The sequence below is a fragment of the Danio rerio genome, chromosome 12, assembly GCF_049306965.1.
Source record: "Danio rerio strain Tuebingen ecotype United States chromosome 12, GRCz12tu, whole genome shotgun sequence".
Classification (NCBI taxonomy): Eukaryota; Metazoa; Chordata; class Actinopteri; order Cypriniformes; family Danionidae; genus Danio; species Danio rerio.
In genome coordinates, this window is record NC_133187.1 from 580,001 (window position 1) to 600,685 (window position 20,685).

Genomic DNA, 20,685 nt, shown 5'->3' on the forward strand with positions numbered 1-20,685 from the left:
GCGACCTTCTTGCTGTAAGGCAACAGTGCGACCCCACTCTCCCATTAGTATCATGATGTAGACTTGGATCTGCAAACTGAGACTTCACATCTCAGAGATGCAATGTCAGACACAATGGAGCTGGTGACGTCACTATGAGGGGCGGGGTTAAGGGCGGGGTTATGGCTGGGTATTGAAAGCATTGCATGCTGCTCTGATTGCATCTGCACTGAGCCACTGTGCAACCTTTCCCAAAGAAATGAACGCAACAAGCAAAGTTTTGACCACTGGAGGACCTGTGTTAAAAGCAGTGATGCTTTGAGAGTTTTGCAAATTGATTTCAGGATTTTGAAATTTGTGGCGAAGCGATTGTTAAGAAACGAACAATAAATCTGTTTTGTTTAAATTCACAAACATTATTGACTATATTCACCTGGAAATGGATAAACATATTGATTGTGTAACGGGGGTGTGCTTACACACACATCTAGATTATTATAAGTTCAAGTTCATTTATTTATAGAGCACACACAAACAAGACTGACCAAAGTGCTGTACACAATAAAAATAAGCCCAGAGAAACAAATGAAATGTAAAAATAAAGTAGTAGAAAGGACTATAAATCATATTAAAAAGCCCAGCTAAATAAGTACATTTTAGTGATTTAAATATGGATAGACGTGGAGCTGTTCTAATCTCAAGAAGCAAAGTGTTCCATAACCCCAGACCCGCCACAGAGAAAGCTCTGTACATTTCAGGCTGAACGGAGGAACTAAAGGAAGATTTTGATCACTTGATCTAAGAGATCTTACGGGAGTGTTAAAATGCAGCAGCTCTGAGAGGTAGGTTGGGGCTAGATTGTAAAGGGATTTAAATACAGTAAAAGCACTTTAAAATCAATTCTGAATTGGATGGGCAGCCGATGCAGGCCCCTTAGAAGAGGAGTAATGTGGTCATGTTTCATACTACCATTTGTACGGATGGTATACAGTTTAACCCAAAGAATGACCAGTCAGTCAGATGAAGAAGAGCCGGAGTCAGAGATTTAAATAAATAAATCAAGTTTACTGAAGATAGTATGCCGTTTCATCAGCAGAAGCCAGCTTCAACACTCGCAATGAGTTCCGCTCTGCTTACAATCACAAATCAATAACAATTATACTCTCACATCACGTCATTAACTGCGTCACACATACAGGTGTTCTAACCTGATTGGTTAAAACTCAGATAGACTAGGAACATTTCCACATGGGGTTTGTGCGTATATTCTGAACAATATCTTAAGCAAAAACGCCCGACATTCACTACACTGATTAGACCTGACTCCAGACCTGTGAAACGGATCCACAATCAAATAGAACACACACACTTAAACTACAATCTGTTTCTTCTCCAAGGCTGAGTGTACTCGTAAAAATAGCAAAATCACTTTAGACATTTTAGACAGCATTAACTTATAGAAATAACAACAGAAACAGATGCTTCAGTCCTCAGTTCCACTCAAGATCTCCGTGACCTCTGACCTAGTTTGTTGGCTCCTGAAAAAGTTACACAGACAGGCAAATGCCCTGAACATTCTTACATAAAGCAGTGTGTTTAACTTATTCATTACTTAAAATCATTTCAAAGTTAAATACTCATTCAAGTAATCTAAATTATATTTAATAAAAATAATGAGAAACAGGAGATGCATGGTCACCTGGACACAATAACAGCTACTCAGCGTTGGCACCTTCCAGTGTCCCCAACAGCGCATCTTATTTTAATGCATCACCCCGCTTCCAACATCATATAACATGATTATTCAAACTTCACTTTACCTAGACGAACATTAAAGATCATGACCCGAAATTACTGTATTTAATTCTCCTGCACCATTACCGTAAGTACATTTACAGCCATTACAGTTCAATTATTATTGTCTACTACTGTTTTATCCTAAAATCTTGATTGTTAAATGTACAGCTTATTCTGATATATTATTATTTTTAATTTGTATTATTGTTATTATCTTTTTATTTATTTTTTTATTTATTTTTTATTAATTTTTATTACTACTATTTACAGTGTTTACTATGTTTTTAAATTATATATATGCTATTTTTTATGTAAACTTTATAAATGCTTTGGCAATACATTCGTGACATTTGTCGTGCCAATAAAGCAATAATTGAATTGAACTGAAATGAAACAGAGAGAGCGCGCGAAGAGAAAGTGTGTGTTTGTGTGTGTGTGTGTGTGAGAGAGAGAGGTAGGGAGAGAAAGAGAGAGAGAGAGAGAGAAACAGAGCGAGCGCGCGCAGCACCGGAGAGCAGCGTCTCCTCTCCTCAGAGCACCAGGACTCGCGCACCGGAGAACACCGGATCACCGGAGCGGCTTGGCTGATGATGGAGCGGCGGCGGAGAGCGTCCCTCGCGCTGCTGCTGAATCTGCTGGCTCTGCTCCTCGCCGTGTCCGCGCTCAGCTCCAGCTACTGGTGCGACGGAGAGCGCAAAGTGGTGAAGCCCTTCTGCACCGGCCCGGTGACCGGCAAACAGACGCACTGCATCCGGTACAACAGCTCCAACGCCAACGACAGCCGCCTGGTGCAGTACATCTGGGAGACCGGCGAGGATAAGTTTGTTCTCCGGAAGTTCCACACCGGCATCTGGTTCTCCTGCGAGCAGAACGTCGACCTTGTCGGTGAGAGGGTTTCCTTCACAAGAACTTCATGCGTTGTTGTTGTTGTTGTTGTTGTTGTTTTAACCCAACATTGGGTCAAACATGAACAAACCCCAATTTCGTCAGATTTTTCAATATTTTTTAAGCACTAATGTTATTTAACCAACTGTTGAATTTGTCTGTATTTGACCCAACTTTGGGTTAAAACAACCGAGTATTGCTTTAGATTGTAGCCTAATATTCCAGCAGTCAGTTCACGATGATGTCAAACCAGTTTTCCTAAATAAAGCTGACATGACTGGCAATTTTTGTAAATTCGGATTTCTGCATCAGCTGAAAGTTAATAAGCTCTAAAAGGCGGGGCTGTTTAACCCAACGTAGAGTTTCTAAAAAACGTTGAGTCATTTATTTAACCCAATGGTTGAGTTAAACATATTTGGCGCTTTGTTGGGTTATTTTTAACCTTTATTAGTTTATTTATTAATAACTCAACAGTTGGGTTAAATATGTGGTGCTTTGTTGGGTTATTTTCACCCTTTATTGGGTTATTTATATAATAATGTTGGGTTACAATTTTCAATTTCAACATTCAACTGACTTAACTGACACAGGACAGCTGTATTAATATACTGTTCCTTTTGAGTTATAAAGTTTAAGCTCTAACCCAATAATATTGTTGTTATTTTTTTATCAAATTACCCCTCCGTGTCGTGTTTTTATATCGGTTTCTCCAGCACTGTTATTGATGATACAAACTTTATAGCCGATCTATATTAAAGCACTTTCTCTACATCTCTTTTTTTATTTTTTTGGAGGAGGAAATGATACACAAATTTGCAATATCCGGCCGGATTCCCACCTTTAGGACCCAGCGGAGACATTTATTTATTTACACAGTCATAATTATAAAATGAATTGTAGTAAAAGTATACCGAACTGGAAAAAAATAACATTTAATCAACATAACCCAATGCATTGGGTTAAAATAACCCATAGTCTGGAAGGACCTATAATAACCTATAGTTGGGTTATATGTTGGGGTATTTTTAACCCAGGTATTTTTTCCAGAGTGTGGAGTTTGTATGTTCTCCCCGTGTTGGTGTGGGTTTCCTCCGGGTGCTCCGGTTTCCCCCACAGTCCAAACACATGCGCTATAGGGGAACTGATCAACTACACTGGCCGCAGTGTATGAGTGTGTGTGTGTGTGAATGAGTGTGTATGGGTGTTTCCCAGTAATGGGTTGCAGCTGGAAGGCCATCCGCTATGCAAAACATATGCTGGAACAGTTTGTTTCATTTCGCTGTGGCGAACTCCAAAATAGAGACTAAGCAAAGAGCATAGAATCACCAAGAGGCGACACTCTAGTGCAATAGAACAGCAGCATGTTATAAGTCTGTTAAATAAACTATTAAAAGTGCTGATGATTGTGATAGTAAGTGTTGCACTGTCGTCTTTCAGGTTGTATTTCAGCTTTAATGCACTTTTTAAAAAAATTTAAAAAAAAACAAAGCAGCTGCTCGCCATCATGACAGCAATAAGATCCAAAGGACGGCCAATCGCTTTCACTCCAAAAGGGCGGAATCCAGGGCTGTTGCAATGGAACGTTCTATTGAGTGTCGCCTCTTGGTCATTCTAAGCTCCAAAGGAATGTTTGAAACCTTCGTTGGGTTAAATATTGACAACCCTGAAGTTGGGCTAATTATTTAATTAATTACAATTTGTGGCTTGTTCATGTTTAAACAGCCCAGCACTTTCATTCAGTTTCATTCAGCTTAGTCCATTTATTACTAAGGGGTTGCCACAGCGGAATGAACCGCCAACTATTCCAGCATATGTTTTACACAGCAGATTGCCTTCCAGCTGCAACCCAGTACTGGGAAACACCCATACACTTTTCATCTAAAACTCCACATCTACAGTCCTCTTAGTCTATGCTGACATCATCTTCAGCAGCTCAAACACTCTAATGGCGAATGGACAGACGGCTGCTTCTCACTCAGGCCTGCTGGACATGCTAATGAGATGGGCACTAATGGGCGGGGCTTTCCCCTTCTGATGACACGTACAGCAGGAGAATGTCAATCACAGTGTTCCTGCATCAAGTCTGATTAGAACAAACACAGTTCAGAACTGCTGAGCATTAGAGGCTGCTGGAGATACACACACACACACACACACACACACACACACACTGGGTTTAAACCCTTTATAAAAGTTGTTTCTGTATAAAAGTTGCTCTTTAAATAAGGGAAGCTCAGTATGAGTGTTATTCAGTGTGGTGATGAAGGGAAATGAATCCGTCTGGTGTTGATCTCTGTGTGCTGACAGTGCTTCACTCCTCCATTACAGTGTTAAACTGTGTTTCCTCCGGCAGGTGAGAAGTGCAGGAGCTTCATCACTGTCGCTCCTCCTCACGAGAGAGGTAAGACCTGCAGTTCTGCATCAGTATCTGTGTTTCCATCCAAAGATGCACAGTAGATTTATGTGAAAGTTGTGTCAAACATTAATGAATTAATCAGCGTTTCCATCTGATGAGAAACCAAAGAGAAGAAAATCATCACTTATTCTGGAAATATTTAATTTATTCTCATAATATTTCAACTTTGTTCTGGAAATTTCAACTGTATTCTCTCAGTATTATGACTTTAATCTTGTAACTTTACATTTTTGTTAGTTTTTTTAATGTGGCACTAAAACACACTCATAACAAACATGTTTTATTATATCAAAAACTGTCAAGTTGGTTGGAAATATATCTATTTTTCAGCGTGAACATCTACTAAAGGTTGTGTTTTTAATGATTCTCCTTCATGTGCTGTAGACGGGTGTTACTGATAGATGATTCAGGCTGTAATTATCATTCATCATGAAATAACGACACCATACTGTAATTCAGCTCTTCCTCAGCACCGTGAATGACGGAGAGAGAGAGAAATAATAATCTTTATAGGGTTTTATATCCCTGGAAATGAAATGCATGTATGCATATAATCATTGTGCTGTATTATAGTTGTGGAGCATTATATTGAGGAACCGTGTGCTTATGCATTATGATTTGTACAGTCTGTAGGGGATTAATGTACAGTCGGCTCTTATATGGGTCAGTGACGTAAATATAGTCAAACAGATTTCATACTCATTTATTTCAAATGTAATGTATATTTTTTGATGCAATGCATTAATAAAAACAATATACATTTTTTAATATATCCAACATGCAGGGAAAAAATACAGCATGAAAAATGCACAAAAATTGCATTAAATACTGTTTAAAAATGTCATTGCATTTCATTTTAATTGAAAAGATTTTACACAACGTTGGGTTATAACAGAGTTTTATTAGTGTTAGGATTTTTTTTAAAACCTTTTATGCATTTTCCTTGTTTTTATCACTGCTTGTTGGACTATAAACTTTAATAAAGGTTTATTTTTGATGTAATGCTTCTATGATAAATAAAAGCAATATTTTAATATTTTCTATAATTCTGACATGCAGCAAAAAAAAAACTTGAAAAAATGCAACAAAAATTGCATAAACTTCTTAAATGCACTTAAATACAGTTTTTAAAAATTAAATAAAATTTATAACAGAGCAAAAACTGTGAAATATGGGCTGATAAATGTCTCTCAATAATAACTTGTTTACTGAACTGTAGTGAAATCAATATCACGTTTGTAACCTGAATTTTGAAGGGGAAAACAGCACTCTTATTGTGATATTGATTGACTAATAACTCATATAATAATGCTTTTCTTGCTTAGTTTTTGTCTTGTTTCTAGTCCAAATAAATCATGAAGCACTTTTTAAGCAAGTAAAAAAGACATTGTCTTGCTTTCAAAAAATACTAAGTGAAAAATTCCTTAAAGCAAGCTAAATAATGTTATTTCCAGGCAAAAAGAAGATTATTTAGCTTACCCTATTGGCAGATTACTTATTTTTAATCATTTAATTCATTTAATTTTTACCTTTCATTAATGAAAACAGCACAATACTTTTTGCTTGAAATACTTTTTGTCTAGAAAAACCTTCTTGATTTCAGAGTTTGTAGATATTTGGACTAGAAATGAGACAAAAACTTATTTTTTTTACAGTGAACTGTTAGAAATTGAGCCCACATGATTGTGGGATATCGAAAGATCCATCGATGCTGCTTTCTAAAATCGATCAGATGAAGGTTTCTCAGGAGGCAGAATTCACTAAAGCTAGATTAGGATCCGGACGTGCCTTTAAGCATTTATAACTTGGAAAGCATCCTTAAAAGAGCACATAAAATCAAAACTTGAGCTCACGTCGCTATTTTTACGGTGTGCAATTCATCTGTGCAAGTCATTGAGAAAAACTAAATTTAACTCGAATATGTGTGCATTAAGCAAAACAGAATCATTATTGTACAACAGAAGTATTTAAGATTGAAATAGTGAGCCGTGCAACATGATTTTTGGTGCATTCACAAGCAAACCTTGTTTTTCTCAGGGGTTTTGTGGCTCTGCATTGTGGCCGAGTGTCTGTACATCCTCCTGCTGGCCACTGGAGGGATTCTCATGTCCATCGAGGTCTGCCATATTGGAAACGTCATCGACGGACTCAAACTGAACGCATTTGCAGCGATATTCACTGTGTTATCAGGTAAAGTGTGTGTGTGTGTGTGTGTGTGTGTGTGTGTATGTGTATGTGTGTATGATTGTTATGTGATGGACACTTACAACAGAGTTTAGAATCCAATGGTCAGGCAGGCAACGGGCAACAGAGTCAAACTAATGCATTTAGAGAATCCAGAGTCGAGGTCAAAGAACAGCCAAACGGTCAGTACAGGCAGCAAACAGCGTAAACAAACAGACAAGGCAGAGGTCAAGCAAGGCAAAGCAAGAGAATCACGTCGTAATGTACACTAAACACATTAAGTAGACCTGATGTGTGTGTGTGCTGTTTAAATAGTCCTTGAATCAGTCCATGAATAGCTTCAGCTGTGTGTGTGTGTGTGTTTGCAATCAGTGAAAAACAGGAACCTGTGTGTGTGAGGTGCATGCTGGGAGTTGCAGTTCTTTAATGTGGTGTGTGTGACTGATCAACATGTGCTTGTTGTCTTTCAAATGTCGGTCTCATTTTTCATGAGGAGGTGTTTATATGACATGAAACATTTGGAATCTTGACATGACACATGAATAAGTCTTTATGCATGCTTATAACAACTGTTATTAAGTGTCATTCGCACAGTTATGTCATTTTAAATGCAATGATGACATTGTTTGACAACTTGATATAAACAAATACGCACAAATACAGTCTTTATCTTTTTTGTGACAACATTACCAAGACGTCAAACCTTGTCATAAATCTGTCATAAACATGATTGTCATGATTCAATTATAAATGTGTCTTGAATTTTTTCTGATCACTTTTTCACTGTATTTGTCATTAAATTGTCTCATCTAAAGTGTCCTTACTTTGTCAAATCATTTTAAGGGAGCGTCATTAATATTTAATGATATTTCAATAAAAAATTCAGCTTGTAGCACTGTAGTAGGTCAGAAATATGTGTTGATGACGCTGCTATAAAATTCTTAACACAACTATAATGCCTCATGACAATCATGTTTATGACAGATTATGACAGATGTTTATGACAGACAAGTTGTGATTTCTTGGTAACGTCATGTTGACAATAACAGGTTGTGATGTATTAGTTTATGTCAAGCTGTCATAACAAACATCATCTTTGCATTTAAAATATCATAACTGATCGAAAGACACTTAATAACAGTTATAAGCATGCATAAAATCCTTGTCATATCATGATTGTGATGGTTTCAGGACAGCCTTATGAACACCTCTTCAAGTAAAGTGTTACCCAAATGTCACTGAGCTCATTGAGATTTAAACCTATTAGGTCCACAATGACGACACATTCTGCTTGACCGACTGATTTACAAAAATCAAAAGCAGGTCAAGCAAACGCAATCCGAGTTATCGCAGTGCTTTCAGAAACGCCAGTGTCGGCAGATTCAGATTGGCTATTGTCTTCTGTGCCGAACGCCTTTACGTTTATGCTCTATCACAGATCCCTTTTCCCTCGATACATCTAAAACATCCGGCTCAAAATCCCATTTAAGCCTCGCAGTATTGGTAAGCCAGTACTCTTGAATGTCATCCAGGCTATTTTTGACAGTTTCACAATTTAAGGGCTTATGTCGACATATGCGTCGGAATTCAATCTGCTTAAATCCTGCTCTGCTTATTTATTTATATATATATTTTTAGCAGTGACTCTGCAGGTTGTTGACTATGCAAAAATGATTATTTTTATCTTATAATAAATCTAATTTAGACTGATAGTCTTGCCTTAAAATCAATGTTAATAAAACAATTATGATAATGTTGCATTGAACATTATTAAACAAAGTTAATTCTAACAAAGAGGTTGTTTTTATATATTTTATTATATTAAGTAGCCCTTTATTATGAGATCTCCTTGTTACTATGCTGTAGTAATTACTATTATTATGCATAATTACATGCAACCAACCAAAAACCTAAATCGTAGTCTAACTCTAACCATATAGTAAGTACATGTAATTACATTAGATAAATTAATTGTTACACTGTAACAATGACATATTAAAATAAAGTGTAACATTATTATATTATATTATATTATATTATATTATATTATATTATATTATATTATATTATATTATATTATATTATATTATATTATATTATATTATATTATATTATATACTTTACATGAGGGATAATGTCCCAGAGGTGTATGAAATCTCAAAAGTAGTAAAGCAAAAGAACAACCTAATCAACTTACAGGATAACAGGGTTGTTGAATTAAAATTCAGACAATAAATGACAATAAACTGAAGGCTTAAATTAGTTTTATGTTTTACAAAATGAAAAAAAAAAACATGACATGGGTGAACGTAATCAACCAATGAGTAACCATAGCAACAAAGCAATTAATCAGTAGGAAGCCAAACAAATAGGAAATAAACACTGGAAGTAAACATATCAAAGCACAACGAATATCATAACTGTTATAGATATCGGCTTTTATTATGTTACTATATTACAATTACTCTTATTTTTTTGTACAGTTCAAATTTGCAACTTTTTACACCGCAGTTAATTTTATCAAAATCAAGAAGTCATCAGGTTGAAGTGGATGAAATAGAATCAGCCTGTTATATACTAAACAGCTTTGAAAAAGTAGACTATGCAGGACAATAAACTGAACACAGGCTAAATGAAGAACCAAACAAAGCACAGGTGAACACAATAAACCAATGAAAAACAATAGTAACAAAGCATGCAGTCAGAAAACCAAACATATACAGTAGGAGCTACACACTGGAAGTAAACACAAAGACACAACATATGGGAGCACAAAAAGAGCACAACAATTACAAATATCAGTTTTTTATTGTGTTATGTTGTTAGAACTAGTATGTTATTTCTTGTACTCTTCAAACTTGTCGTATTTGCATCACATTTAATGATATCAAAATCAAAACCTCATCATGTAGAGGTAAATGAAAAATAATCTGCCTTTTAAATACTAAACAACTTTGAAAAGACAATGCAGGACAATGAAACATATTTAGCACCTTAATTACACAGGTTAAACGAAGAACCAAACAAGACACAGGTGAACATAGTACCAAAGCGCACAATCAGAAAACCAAACAAACAGGAACTACACACTGGAAGTAAACAACTTTGTAAAATTAGACATTATAGGACAACAAACTGAAGGCTTAAATATACAGGTTAAATGAAGAACCAAACAAGGCACAGGTGAACACAATAAACCAATGAGTAACAATTAGAACAAAGCCAAAATCAAAAAACCAAACAAACAGGAGCTAAACACTAGAAGTAAACACAGAAAGCACAACATATGGGAGCACAAAAAGTAAATATCAGGTACAAATTCAGTTACATCATTACATACTGTTTGTTTGGATCTCATTTAATAATATAAAAATGATTACCTCCTCGATAAAAACAACAATCCATTTTATATTTGATCTCAAAAAAAGCATAGCAACTACGTAAAACTGGGCATTATAGCACAACACACTGAAACAAACTGAAGGCTTAAATATACAGGTTAACTGTAGAACCAAACAAGGCACAGGTGAACACAATAAACCAATGAGTAACAATAGGAACAAAGCACAAAATCAGAAAACTAAACAAACAGGAGCTACACACTAGAAGTAAACACAGAAAGCACAACATATGGGAGCACAAAAAGAGCACAACAGTTAAAACATCTGCTTATATTTTGTTACGTTATTATGATCAACCTGATATCCTACACTTTGCAGATGTTTACATTACATTTCACAAAATCAACATGAATTCCAGCCACATCATAGAGCGTGCAGTAGACATTTCTGAGTTTAAATAAGGCTTTGACTGACCTTAACATCCGTCAGACTGAGATTGCCGACAGAGCTTTTGTGGTCACGTTAGAGTTTCATTATTGCATAAAGACTGAAGGATGAACTTCTGGCCCGCTGTCATCCCTTTTTTGAGCTTCACTTCTTCATGAGAGAGCGGGATCATGAACGCCATGCATCATGGGAAACGAGCTACAACCTCAATTAGCTCCTGTCTGCATTTGACACATTCACTCCACAGTGCTCGTAGCACTCGCCGCATTGAGATTCAGCGGAGCATTAAATGCACGATGTATAGGGGAAAAGTTGTACGTCTAATTCGCTTCGTCACTTAGTTAATTATGGTTTGTGACCCTTTACTTGGTTTGAGTCATATTTTAGAGCTGTCAGAGAACGTTGAAGTGAACTTTATAACCCTCAGAGCACAAAAGTCAAGTTGTGGAAGAAGTGAAAATGCTGTTGATGATTATTGGTTAGAGACTGCTTTGAGATCTGAGGTTGTTAATTGATTGTACTTTAATTGAACACTTCTGTTTACTTTATTTTAATGCAGACTTGTTTAGAATTCATACAGTAAAATAACAGGACAGGAGAAAAAACATCCAATCTAGCGTTGGCATAGCCTTGGCATCTCTGTTCTTTAGTGTTTATAATCATATCGTATGGTGATTATAGAAACATTTTCATAATGGAGAGTGGTGTTAATCTTTGTGTATGTGCAGTAACACACTGGAAATTGGTAGTTAGAGCTTAAGAAACAACAGTAATGGAGCAGGTTGCTTCATATTTTATTGCTGATTTGATTTGCTGTTATATCTGGTTTCTGAAACCGCCCTTCACCAGACTCCAAACACTCGATGCCATACGAGGTGAGCTACCGAGCAAACTGACCTGGATGGAAAAAACCTCCATGTACATTCGTTTTACACATAAAATGCAGCCAGACATACCATTGCAGGAAACACAGCTGTTTTACATATTGTCAGTTTAGTGGCTAATGCCGAGTTCAGACTGCAGGATTTTCAAAGTACTCATGTCACAGATGTGTTCACACTGTTTAACTATGTGGGCTGGCGTTTTGTCACTGCTTTGTTTACACTGTAAGATGGATCGGCGACAGGGGCTTTCACATTGCATGACTTTACCATAGGAAGAATCGCCGACAACTTCGTCCAAACTACGTCTCACAGCCAAAAACATGTCGTATATCTTTCGTTATTAACTACATAATGAAAAAGAAGCCTTTAATTGGGTAGAAAATGTACTTATTAGCTCACCTGGGTTTGAAGGGAATTAGCAATTTCTCCTCAACTTTCTTTTTTAGCTTTCTGTATGAAACGTCAACCAGACACGGCTGCTCCTGCCAAACCTCTGCTAGTTTTCCTCTATTTCTTGCGTCCAAATAAACCAATGAGCCTGTTTTGCAACAAACACATGTAGACGTCTGAGTATGAGTGTTTAATGCACATTTATGCACCGTGTCATATCACTCAGCTCTTATTTACGTTTTCCTGCAGTGAAAGAACTGCAATAATCTTTAGCAAACTCATCTGTTTATGCCAAGGGCAGCACGGTGGCTCAGTAGGTAGCACCGTGGCCTCACAGCAGGAACGTCATTGTTTTGGGCTGGGTCAGTTGGTGTTTCTGTGTGGAGTTTGCATGTTCTCCCCGTGTTGGTGTGGGTTTCCTCTGGGTGCTCCGGTTTCCCCCACAGTCCAAACACATGCGCTTATAGGGGAACTGATCAACTACACTGACTGTAGTGTGTGATGGTGTGTGTGTGTGAATGTGTGTGCATGGGTGTTTCCCAGTACTGGGTTGCAGCTAGAAGGGCATCCGCTGCGTAAAACATATGGTTCATTCCACTGTGGCGACCCCTTATAAATGAGGGACTATGCCGAAGGATAATAAATGAATGAGTATGTTTATGCGGATGTTGATGTTCATTTCTGCTTATGTTTTTATATATGTTAAGGCTTCAAAATGCAACACTGAATCTCTGTCTGTGCCGTTTGTTGAGTATCATTATAATTTGGCCTATATTTCATCCACAACTTAGGAGGAAGCTACAATACTCTGGAGGATTAAAGATATCTCGTTTAGATAAAATCCACCTCTATATCACTTCAGCTCAAAAGATTCTTACCCAGGAATCTACTTCATTTGTTATGATATTTTATGAAAGCTTAAGTATGATTTCACATGTGTTTCACAGTGTGTGTGTTTGTGTATTATGGAAGTCAATGGCTGCTTTTTTTCAGCCTTCTGGAGTATATTTTTCAATTGTGTTTGGCAGAAAAATGATGGCAGAATGAAAATTTTAGCATGAACTGCCCCTTTCCCATGATTTAGATGGACGTCTGAAACTGAAGCTGATCTCCTTCAGACGCTCCTGATCTCCTGGCTGTAGTTTTGCAGATGTGTTGGTGCGTGCGCTTCAGTATGCAGGCTCAGTGAGCTGTAAATAATGTGTAATTTACCTCCGTCCTCCGCTGTTCTGGCTGGGGTGACTTTGAGTGTCCGGTGTTGATAATGTCCGTCTGGCTGAAGCTTTTCCACTGCCGTACTGCACTAATGACACCATTAAGAGGAACCATGAGCTCATCCACACCAACACGTTCATTTACACTGAGTGTGTGTTAGGCTGTGTGTGTTTGACATTGGTGTGTGTTTGAGACATTATTGTGTGCTTGAAATGAGCTTGTCTTAGTGTGTGTGTGTGTGTGTGTGTGTGTGTGTGTGTGTGTGTGTGTGTGTGTTTGTGTGTGTTTGTGTGTGTTTGTGTGTGTGTGTGTGTGTGTGTGTGTGTGTGTGTGTGTGTGTGTGTGTGTGTGTGTGTGTGTGTGTGTGTGTGTGTGTGTGTGTGTGTGTGTGTGTGTGTGTTTGAAAACAGCCTGATAAACAAGAGGACAAACTGATGATTACTGACTCACTCTATTACTGAGGTCACTCTATCCATCTATCTATCACCATCCATCCATCCATCTATCTATTTATGCATTCATCCATCCATGCATTTATTTATCTATAGATGAATGCATTCATCATTCATCCGTCCATCCATCTATCCATGCATTCATCCATCCATCCATCCATCCATTCATCTATGAGTCCGTCCATCCATCCATTCATCCATCCATCCATCTATCTATCTAATATCCAAACATCCATCTATCTATTTATGCATTCATCCATCCATCCATCCATCCATCCATTCATCTATGAGTCCGTCCATCTATCCATTCATCCATCCATCCACATATAAATCTATCTATCCATTAATTGATCTATGTATGCATTCATCATTCATCTGTCCATCCATCTATCCATGCAGTCATCCATCCATCCATCCACCTATGAATCCATCCATCCATTTATTGATCTATAGATGTATGCATTCATCCATACATCATTCATCTGTCCATCCATCTACTTATCTATGCATCCATCCATCATCCATCCATCCATTCGTTTCTCTGTCCATCCATCATCCCTCCAACATCCATCCATCTTATTATGCATCCCTCTGTTCATTCATTCATCTATCTATCTATCTATCTATCTATCTATCTATCTATCTATCTATCTATCTATCTATCTATCTATCTATCTATCTATCTATCTATCTATCTATCTATCTATCTATCTGTCTATCTGTCTGTCTGTCTGTCTGTCTGTCTGTCTGTCCGTCTGTCCGTCCGTCCATTCGTCCATTCGTCCATCCATCCATCCATCCATCCATCCATACATCATTCAACCATCTATCTATGCATCTATCCATTTATGCATCCATCTGTCCAACCATCCATCCATCCATACATCCACCTTTCAACCATCTATCTATGCATCCATCCATCCATCCATCCATCCATCCATCTATCTGTATATGCACAGATTTGTCCAATCATCCATCTATCTACTCATTCATCCATCCATCTATGCATCAATGTATTCATCTATCTGTCCATCCATTCATCCCTCCTTCCCTCTCTCTCTCTCCCTCTGTGTGTGTGTGTGTGTGTGTGTGTGTGTGTGTGTGTGTGTGTGTGTGTGTGTGTGTGTGTGTGTGTGTGTGTGTGTGTGTGTGTGTGCGCGTGTGCGTGTGTGTGTGTGTTTAGTGTCTGTATAATGATGTGTAATCAGTCTTTATCTTTCTTCTGGATGTCTTTGAGATGCTCTTCACAGTGTACCACCGCCACTTCTTTAATGATCAGGTTTGGTTATTTCAGCTTCACACACACACATCTCTCTCTCTCTGCATAAAAATGAAGCCAAATCTGCTTAGACACTCATTTTCAGCAGATTTGGGCGCGGTGTCATGACAGTACACCTATTTATTATCTCCACAAGCTGTAAAACAAGCCAGAGGATACTGCACACGTTTACATTTCAAATGCAGCAAAATGTTTATTTATTATTTTATTTATATAAAGTTTTTTTATAAAGTTATGGTCAAACTTCACAGTAACCTTCCATTTGCAAATTAAGTTGCTTTAATATCATGAGCAGTTAATAATGTCCATTTCAGCATTTACCAATATATATATATTTTTATTAGGCATCACAGAGGCTTAATGGTTAGCACTGTGGCCTCACAGCAAGAAGGTCTCTGGTTTGAGTCTCGGCTGGGTTAGTTGGTGTTTCTGTGTGAAGTTTGCATGTTCTCCCCGTGTTGGCGTGGGTTTCCTCCGGGTGCTACGGTTACAGTCCAGACACATGCGCTATAGGGGAACTGATCAACTTCACTGGCTGTAGTGTATGTGTGTGTGTGTGTGTGTGTGTGTGTGTGTGTGTATGTGTGTGTGTGTGTGTGTGTGTGTGTGTGTGTGTGTGTGTGTGTGTGTGTGTGTGTGTGTGTGTGTGTGTGTATGAATGAGTGTGTACTGGGTTGCAGCTGGAAGGGCATCCACCATGTAAAACCTATGCTGGAATGCTGGAATAGTTGGCGGTTCATTCCGCTGTGGCGACCCCTGATGAATTAAGGGAATAATCTGAGAAAAAAATGAATAACCTACCACTCATAGGGGCGACACATGTGGCTCAGTGGTTATCATAGTGGCGGCTCAGAAGGAAAATAAATGAATAAACATTTGTAAATGAAAACAGCCAACATGATCTGATAATAGACAGCTTCATTTTAATGAATTAGCATGTACAAAGATTAATAATTATTGAGCTGCTTATTGCTGCTTAATTTTAGTTATTAAATCCAGAAACATTAACAAGTCAAACCTTTTTTAAATGTGTACTTTTATTTATGTTATTTATTTATTTCTACATGAAGTGCATGTTACACAGGATTGATACAGATTTTTGCTGTTGTTCAGACTCTATTAAAAAATGAGCCGAATCAACACGTTCTTGAGATTTTTAGGAGGGCAACTTAATTGTTTTATGTTCAATCCACATAAATTTGTAAAAACAGTTCAGTTAAACTTAATCAATTTGGGCTGGGACAACATTAAGGAATTGTGATAAGCCCAGCATTTTTTTACAGTGTTTTACAAAAATATTTAATAACAACCATATTAGGTAGCCTGAAAAATAAACAAAATTGCACAGCAATAATCATATCTGTAATATATGCTTTAACTTGCAATCCAAAGTTGCATTTGTTGAAAATTGACACTTTAATCATGAACCAAAGAAAGTTCTATATTTATAATGTTTTTTTCACAAACACATAAGATGTTATCCTTCATAGTTTATGTTTATTTTTATATTCAAAACTTTCAGCATTGTTGGCTTTTAAATATTCTGAAACAATACTTATGTCTGTCAATGTGGAAGACTTTATTTAAAATAGTAATTTAGTTAATTATTATGAGTTGTGGGGGCGACGCAGTGGCGCAGTAGGTAGTGCTGTCGCCTCACAGCAAGAAGGTCGCTGGTTCGAGCCTCAGCTCAGTTGGTGTTTCTGTGTGGAGTTTGCATGTTCTCCCTGCGTTCACGTGGGGTTCCCCCACAGTCCAAACACATGTGGTACAGGTGAACTGGGTAGGCTAAATTGTCCGCAGTGAATGAGTGTGTGTGTGGATGTTTCCCAGAGATGGGTTGCGGCTGGAAGGGCATCCGCTGTGTAAAAATGTGCTGGATAAGTTGGCGGTTCATTACGCTGTGGCGACCCCGGATTAATAAAGGGACTAAGCTGAAAAGAAAATGAATGAATGAATGAATGAATAATATGAGCTGCAGCATATGCTTGCTTTGTGTTTCAGATGTTTGTTTTGTTTTATTGTGTGCTGTGTGTTCATGTCCATCTTCTGTGGTTCTCTGCTGCTCTCTGCTGGTCAGAAACAGAACTCAATTCAATTCAGTCTTGCGTTATTGGCATGACAATGTTACAAATATATTGCCAAAGCATTTTTATAATGTTTAGATTAAATAGAAGACAATATTTGACCCTGGATCACAAAACCAGTCAAACGTTGCCCAGTTAAAATGACTGATTTTTCTTTTATGCCAAAAATAACAAGAACATTAAGTAAAGGTCATGTTTAATGATGACATGTACATGTCCTACTGTAAGTATAGCTGAAGTTAGAGATAGTTAGAAGATAGATTAGTAGCAGTATGCATTGATAGAAATGTAAACAATATTCCCAGCATTCAATATGAACAGAGCAGAGGTCATCATCCCTAATGCAGTTCACAGCCGTAAATAAACACTTGTGAATCACAAAATATGCAAAGTATTTTTATTATGTGTGTGATCAAAGCAGTACTAGCTATAATAATGGCGTAATGTGTGCAAGAGTGTTTCCTGTGGTGTTTTGCAGGTCTTCTAGGAATGGTGGCACACATGATGTTCACCACTGCGTTCCAGCTGACCGTCAGTCTGGGCCCCGAGGACTGGAAACCGCAGCACTGGGACTACAGCTGGTCATACATGTACGTTCATTCATTTATCTGTATTTATTGGGAAGCGCAGAGCTGCATTATGGGGAAGTTTGGTTGACTGATCAATCAGTAGAAATAATACACTGATAACTTACATGTTTGGGCTAACTGTCCCTTTAAGGAAGGTTCTGAAGCGTGAATTCTGCTTTGTGTTTTCTCCTGCAGTTTGGCGTGGAGTTCGTTCACAGCCTGCATGGCGTCCTCCGTCACCACCATCAACAGATACACTAAAACCATCCTGGAGTTCAAGCACAAGCGCAGGAACATGGAGAAGAACCTGAAGATCAAGCAGAAGCTGCTGGACCTGGAGTCTCCGGAGCAGGTGTGGGACATGTTCATCAGCTCCGTGCCCAGCTCCGCCGAGGAATTCCTGGATCTGTCGGCTTCAGGACGCAAGCTGTCGGCCGGATCCGTCTTTCTGGACCTCAACGAGCTGCCGAGTCCACAGGGAGAGGAGTACTGCTGAAGAAGACCACCAGAAGATCACTCCTGCTTTTAAAGGGGCAGTTCATGCAGAAATCAACGTTTGCTCATCATCAAGTGGTTTCAAGCCTCTGGGTTTAGTCGCTTTTTTACTTTTTGAATGTAAAAAGAAGATACAGTGCTTTGTGAAAGTTTGTGAACCCCCTGCAGAATCGCTGAAAATGTCAATAGTTTCACAGGGAGAGAGAGAGAGAGAGGAGTACTGCTGAAGAAGAGCACGCAGAGCTCCATTCCTGCTTTAAAAGGGACAGTTCACACTAAAATGAATATATTTACTCACCGTTTACTCATCATGAAATGGTTTCAAGACCCCGAGTTTAGTCTCTTCTTTCTTTTTGAACACAAAAGAAGAACCGTGTTGTGCAAAGGTTTGTGAACCCCCTGCAGATTCACTAAAATGTGATTAATTTTGACAAAATAAGAGAGATCATCACACTGAATGCATGCTATTTTACTGTCCTGAGAAAGATATTTAATGTTTATAGTCCACAAGACATAAAAATAACTGAGATTGCTAAAATAACCCAAAATGCAAAAGTTTGTGAACCCCTACAAAAGCACTGAAAATGTCAGGATTTTAACTAAAGTTAGATTGTACTAAATGCATCTTATTTTTTAATTATTACTGTCCTGAGTAAGATATTTTGTTTATGGTCCACAAGACATAAAAACTGCAGGAATTATTAAAATAACCCCGTGCAAAAGTTTGCAGAATCACTGAAAATGTCAATAATTGCAGTACTGCTGAAGAAGGCCATGCAGAGCTCAAGCCTGCTTTTTAAGGGGCAGTTCACACTAAAATCAACATTTACGCATCATTAACTGGTTTCAAGCCTCTGAGTTTAGTCGCTTTTTTTACTTTTTGAGCACAAAACAAGTTACAGTGTGATGCATCACTTAAAAATCTGATTAATCTTGACAGAATAAGCGAGATCACACTTAATGCATGTTACCTTTTTAATTAGTACTGTCCTGAATACAATACTTTATGTTTATAGTCAACAAGACATTGAGAAACTAGCTGAAATTCTGAAAAGTTTGTGAACCCCCTGCAGAATCCCTGAAAATGTCAATAGTTCCACAGGGAGAGAGTACTGCTGAAGAAGAGCACGCAGAGCTGTGTTCCTGCTGGAGGTTTCAACTCTGAGCTGAGTTTTTTTGACACAAAGCAATTTAAAGTGTTGTGCAGCAAAAGTTTGTGAACCCTTTGCAGAATCAAAGAGATTATACTAAATATATGCTATTTATAACGTTTAGTACTATCCTGAGTAAGATATTTTACAAAATGAAATTAATTGCAAGACAAAAACATAATTAATTAAAATAACCTGTGCGAAACCAGGGTTATTTTGTAAACCACTTGGAGAAAAAATTAAATAAGAGAGATTGTACTAAATGCATGCATTCATTTATTCATTTTCTTTTCGGCTTAGTCCCTTTATTAATCAGGGGTCGCCACAGCGGAATGAACTGCCAACGAAATACATGTTTTAATACTGCCTTAAGACATTTTATGTTTATAGTCCACATGACAAAAAAATAGCAGAAATTATTAAAATAACCCCATGCAGAAGTTGCATGAATCACTGAAAATGTGAATAAGTTTAACTCACTGTTGTTTTTATATAGCACTGTCCTGAGTGAGATCATTTACATAAAACCTGTTAACATATAGTTCACAAGATTACAATTATTAAATAAAATAACCTTGTGCAGAGTCTGTGAAATGTCAATAAATTTGAGAAAAGATAACAAAACTATTTGAAATTCTAAAACTAACCCTGTTCAAAAGTTTGTGAACCCCCTGCAGAATCACTGAAAATGTCAATAGTTTCACAGGGAGAGAGAGAAGTACAGATGAAGAAGAGCACACAGAGCTCTGTTACTACTTTTAAAGGGGCAGTTCACACTAAAATCAACATTTGCTTACTTGAGCAAAAATACAGAATCACAGAAAATGGGATTAATTTTGACAAAATAAGAGAGATCTTATTAATTTTTTTAGTAGTACTGTCCTGAGTGAGATAGTTTGTGTTTATAGAGCACAAGACATCAAAAAATACCAGTTATTGTTCAAATAACCCTGTGCTAAACTTTGTGAACCCCTTGCAGAATCACTGAAAGTCTAATTAATTCGAACTAAATTAGACAACATACAAAAACTTCTTATAATTCTTTAGTGTTCAACATAAGAAAGAAACTCTTTCAGTTTTAGAACTGCTAGTGGGTGAAATATTTTCATCCTCA

The 20,685-nt window shown here is 37.5% G+C and overlaps 1 protein-coding gene across 1 annotated transcript in view; it reads left to right on the forward strand.

Moving 5' to 3' along the window:
* gsg1l2b (gsg1-like 2b) overlaps positions 1–19,859 on the forward strand; it is a 35,455-nt gene extending 15,596 nt beyond the window's left edge. Inside the window, exons 2-6 of the mRNA XM_003199553.7 lie at positions 2,227–2,661; positions 5,015–5,062; positions 7,115–7,267; positions 17,835–17,946; positions 18,121–19,859. Of these exons, the coding sequence (XP_003199601.2) occupies positions 2,364–2,661; positions 5,015–5,062; positions 7,115–7,267; positions 17,835–17,946; positions 18,121–18,421 (912 nt within the window). The 5' untranslated portion in view covers positions 2,227–2,363 and the 3' untranslated portion in view covers positions 18,422–19,859. The remainder of the gene's footprint in view (positions 1–2,226; positions 2,662–5,014; positions 5,063–7,114; positions 7,268–17,834; positions 17,947–18,120) is intronic.
* Positions 19,860–20,685: the final 826 nt, after the last annotated feature.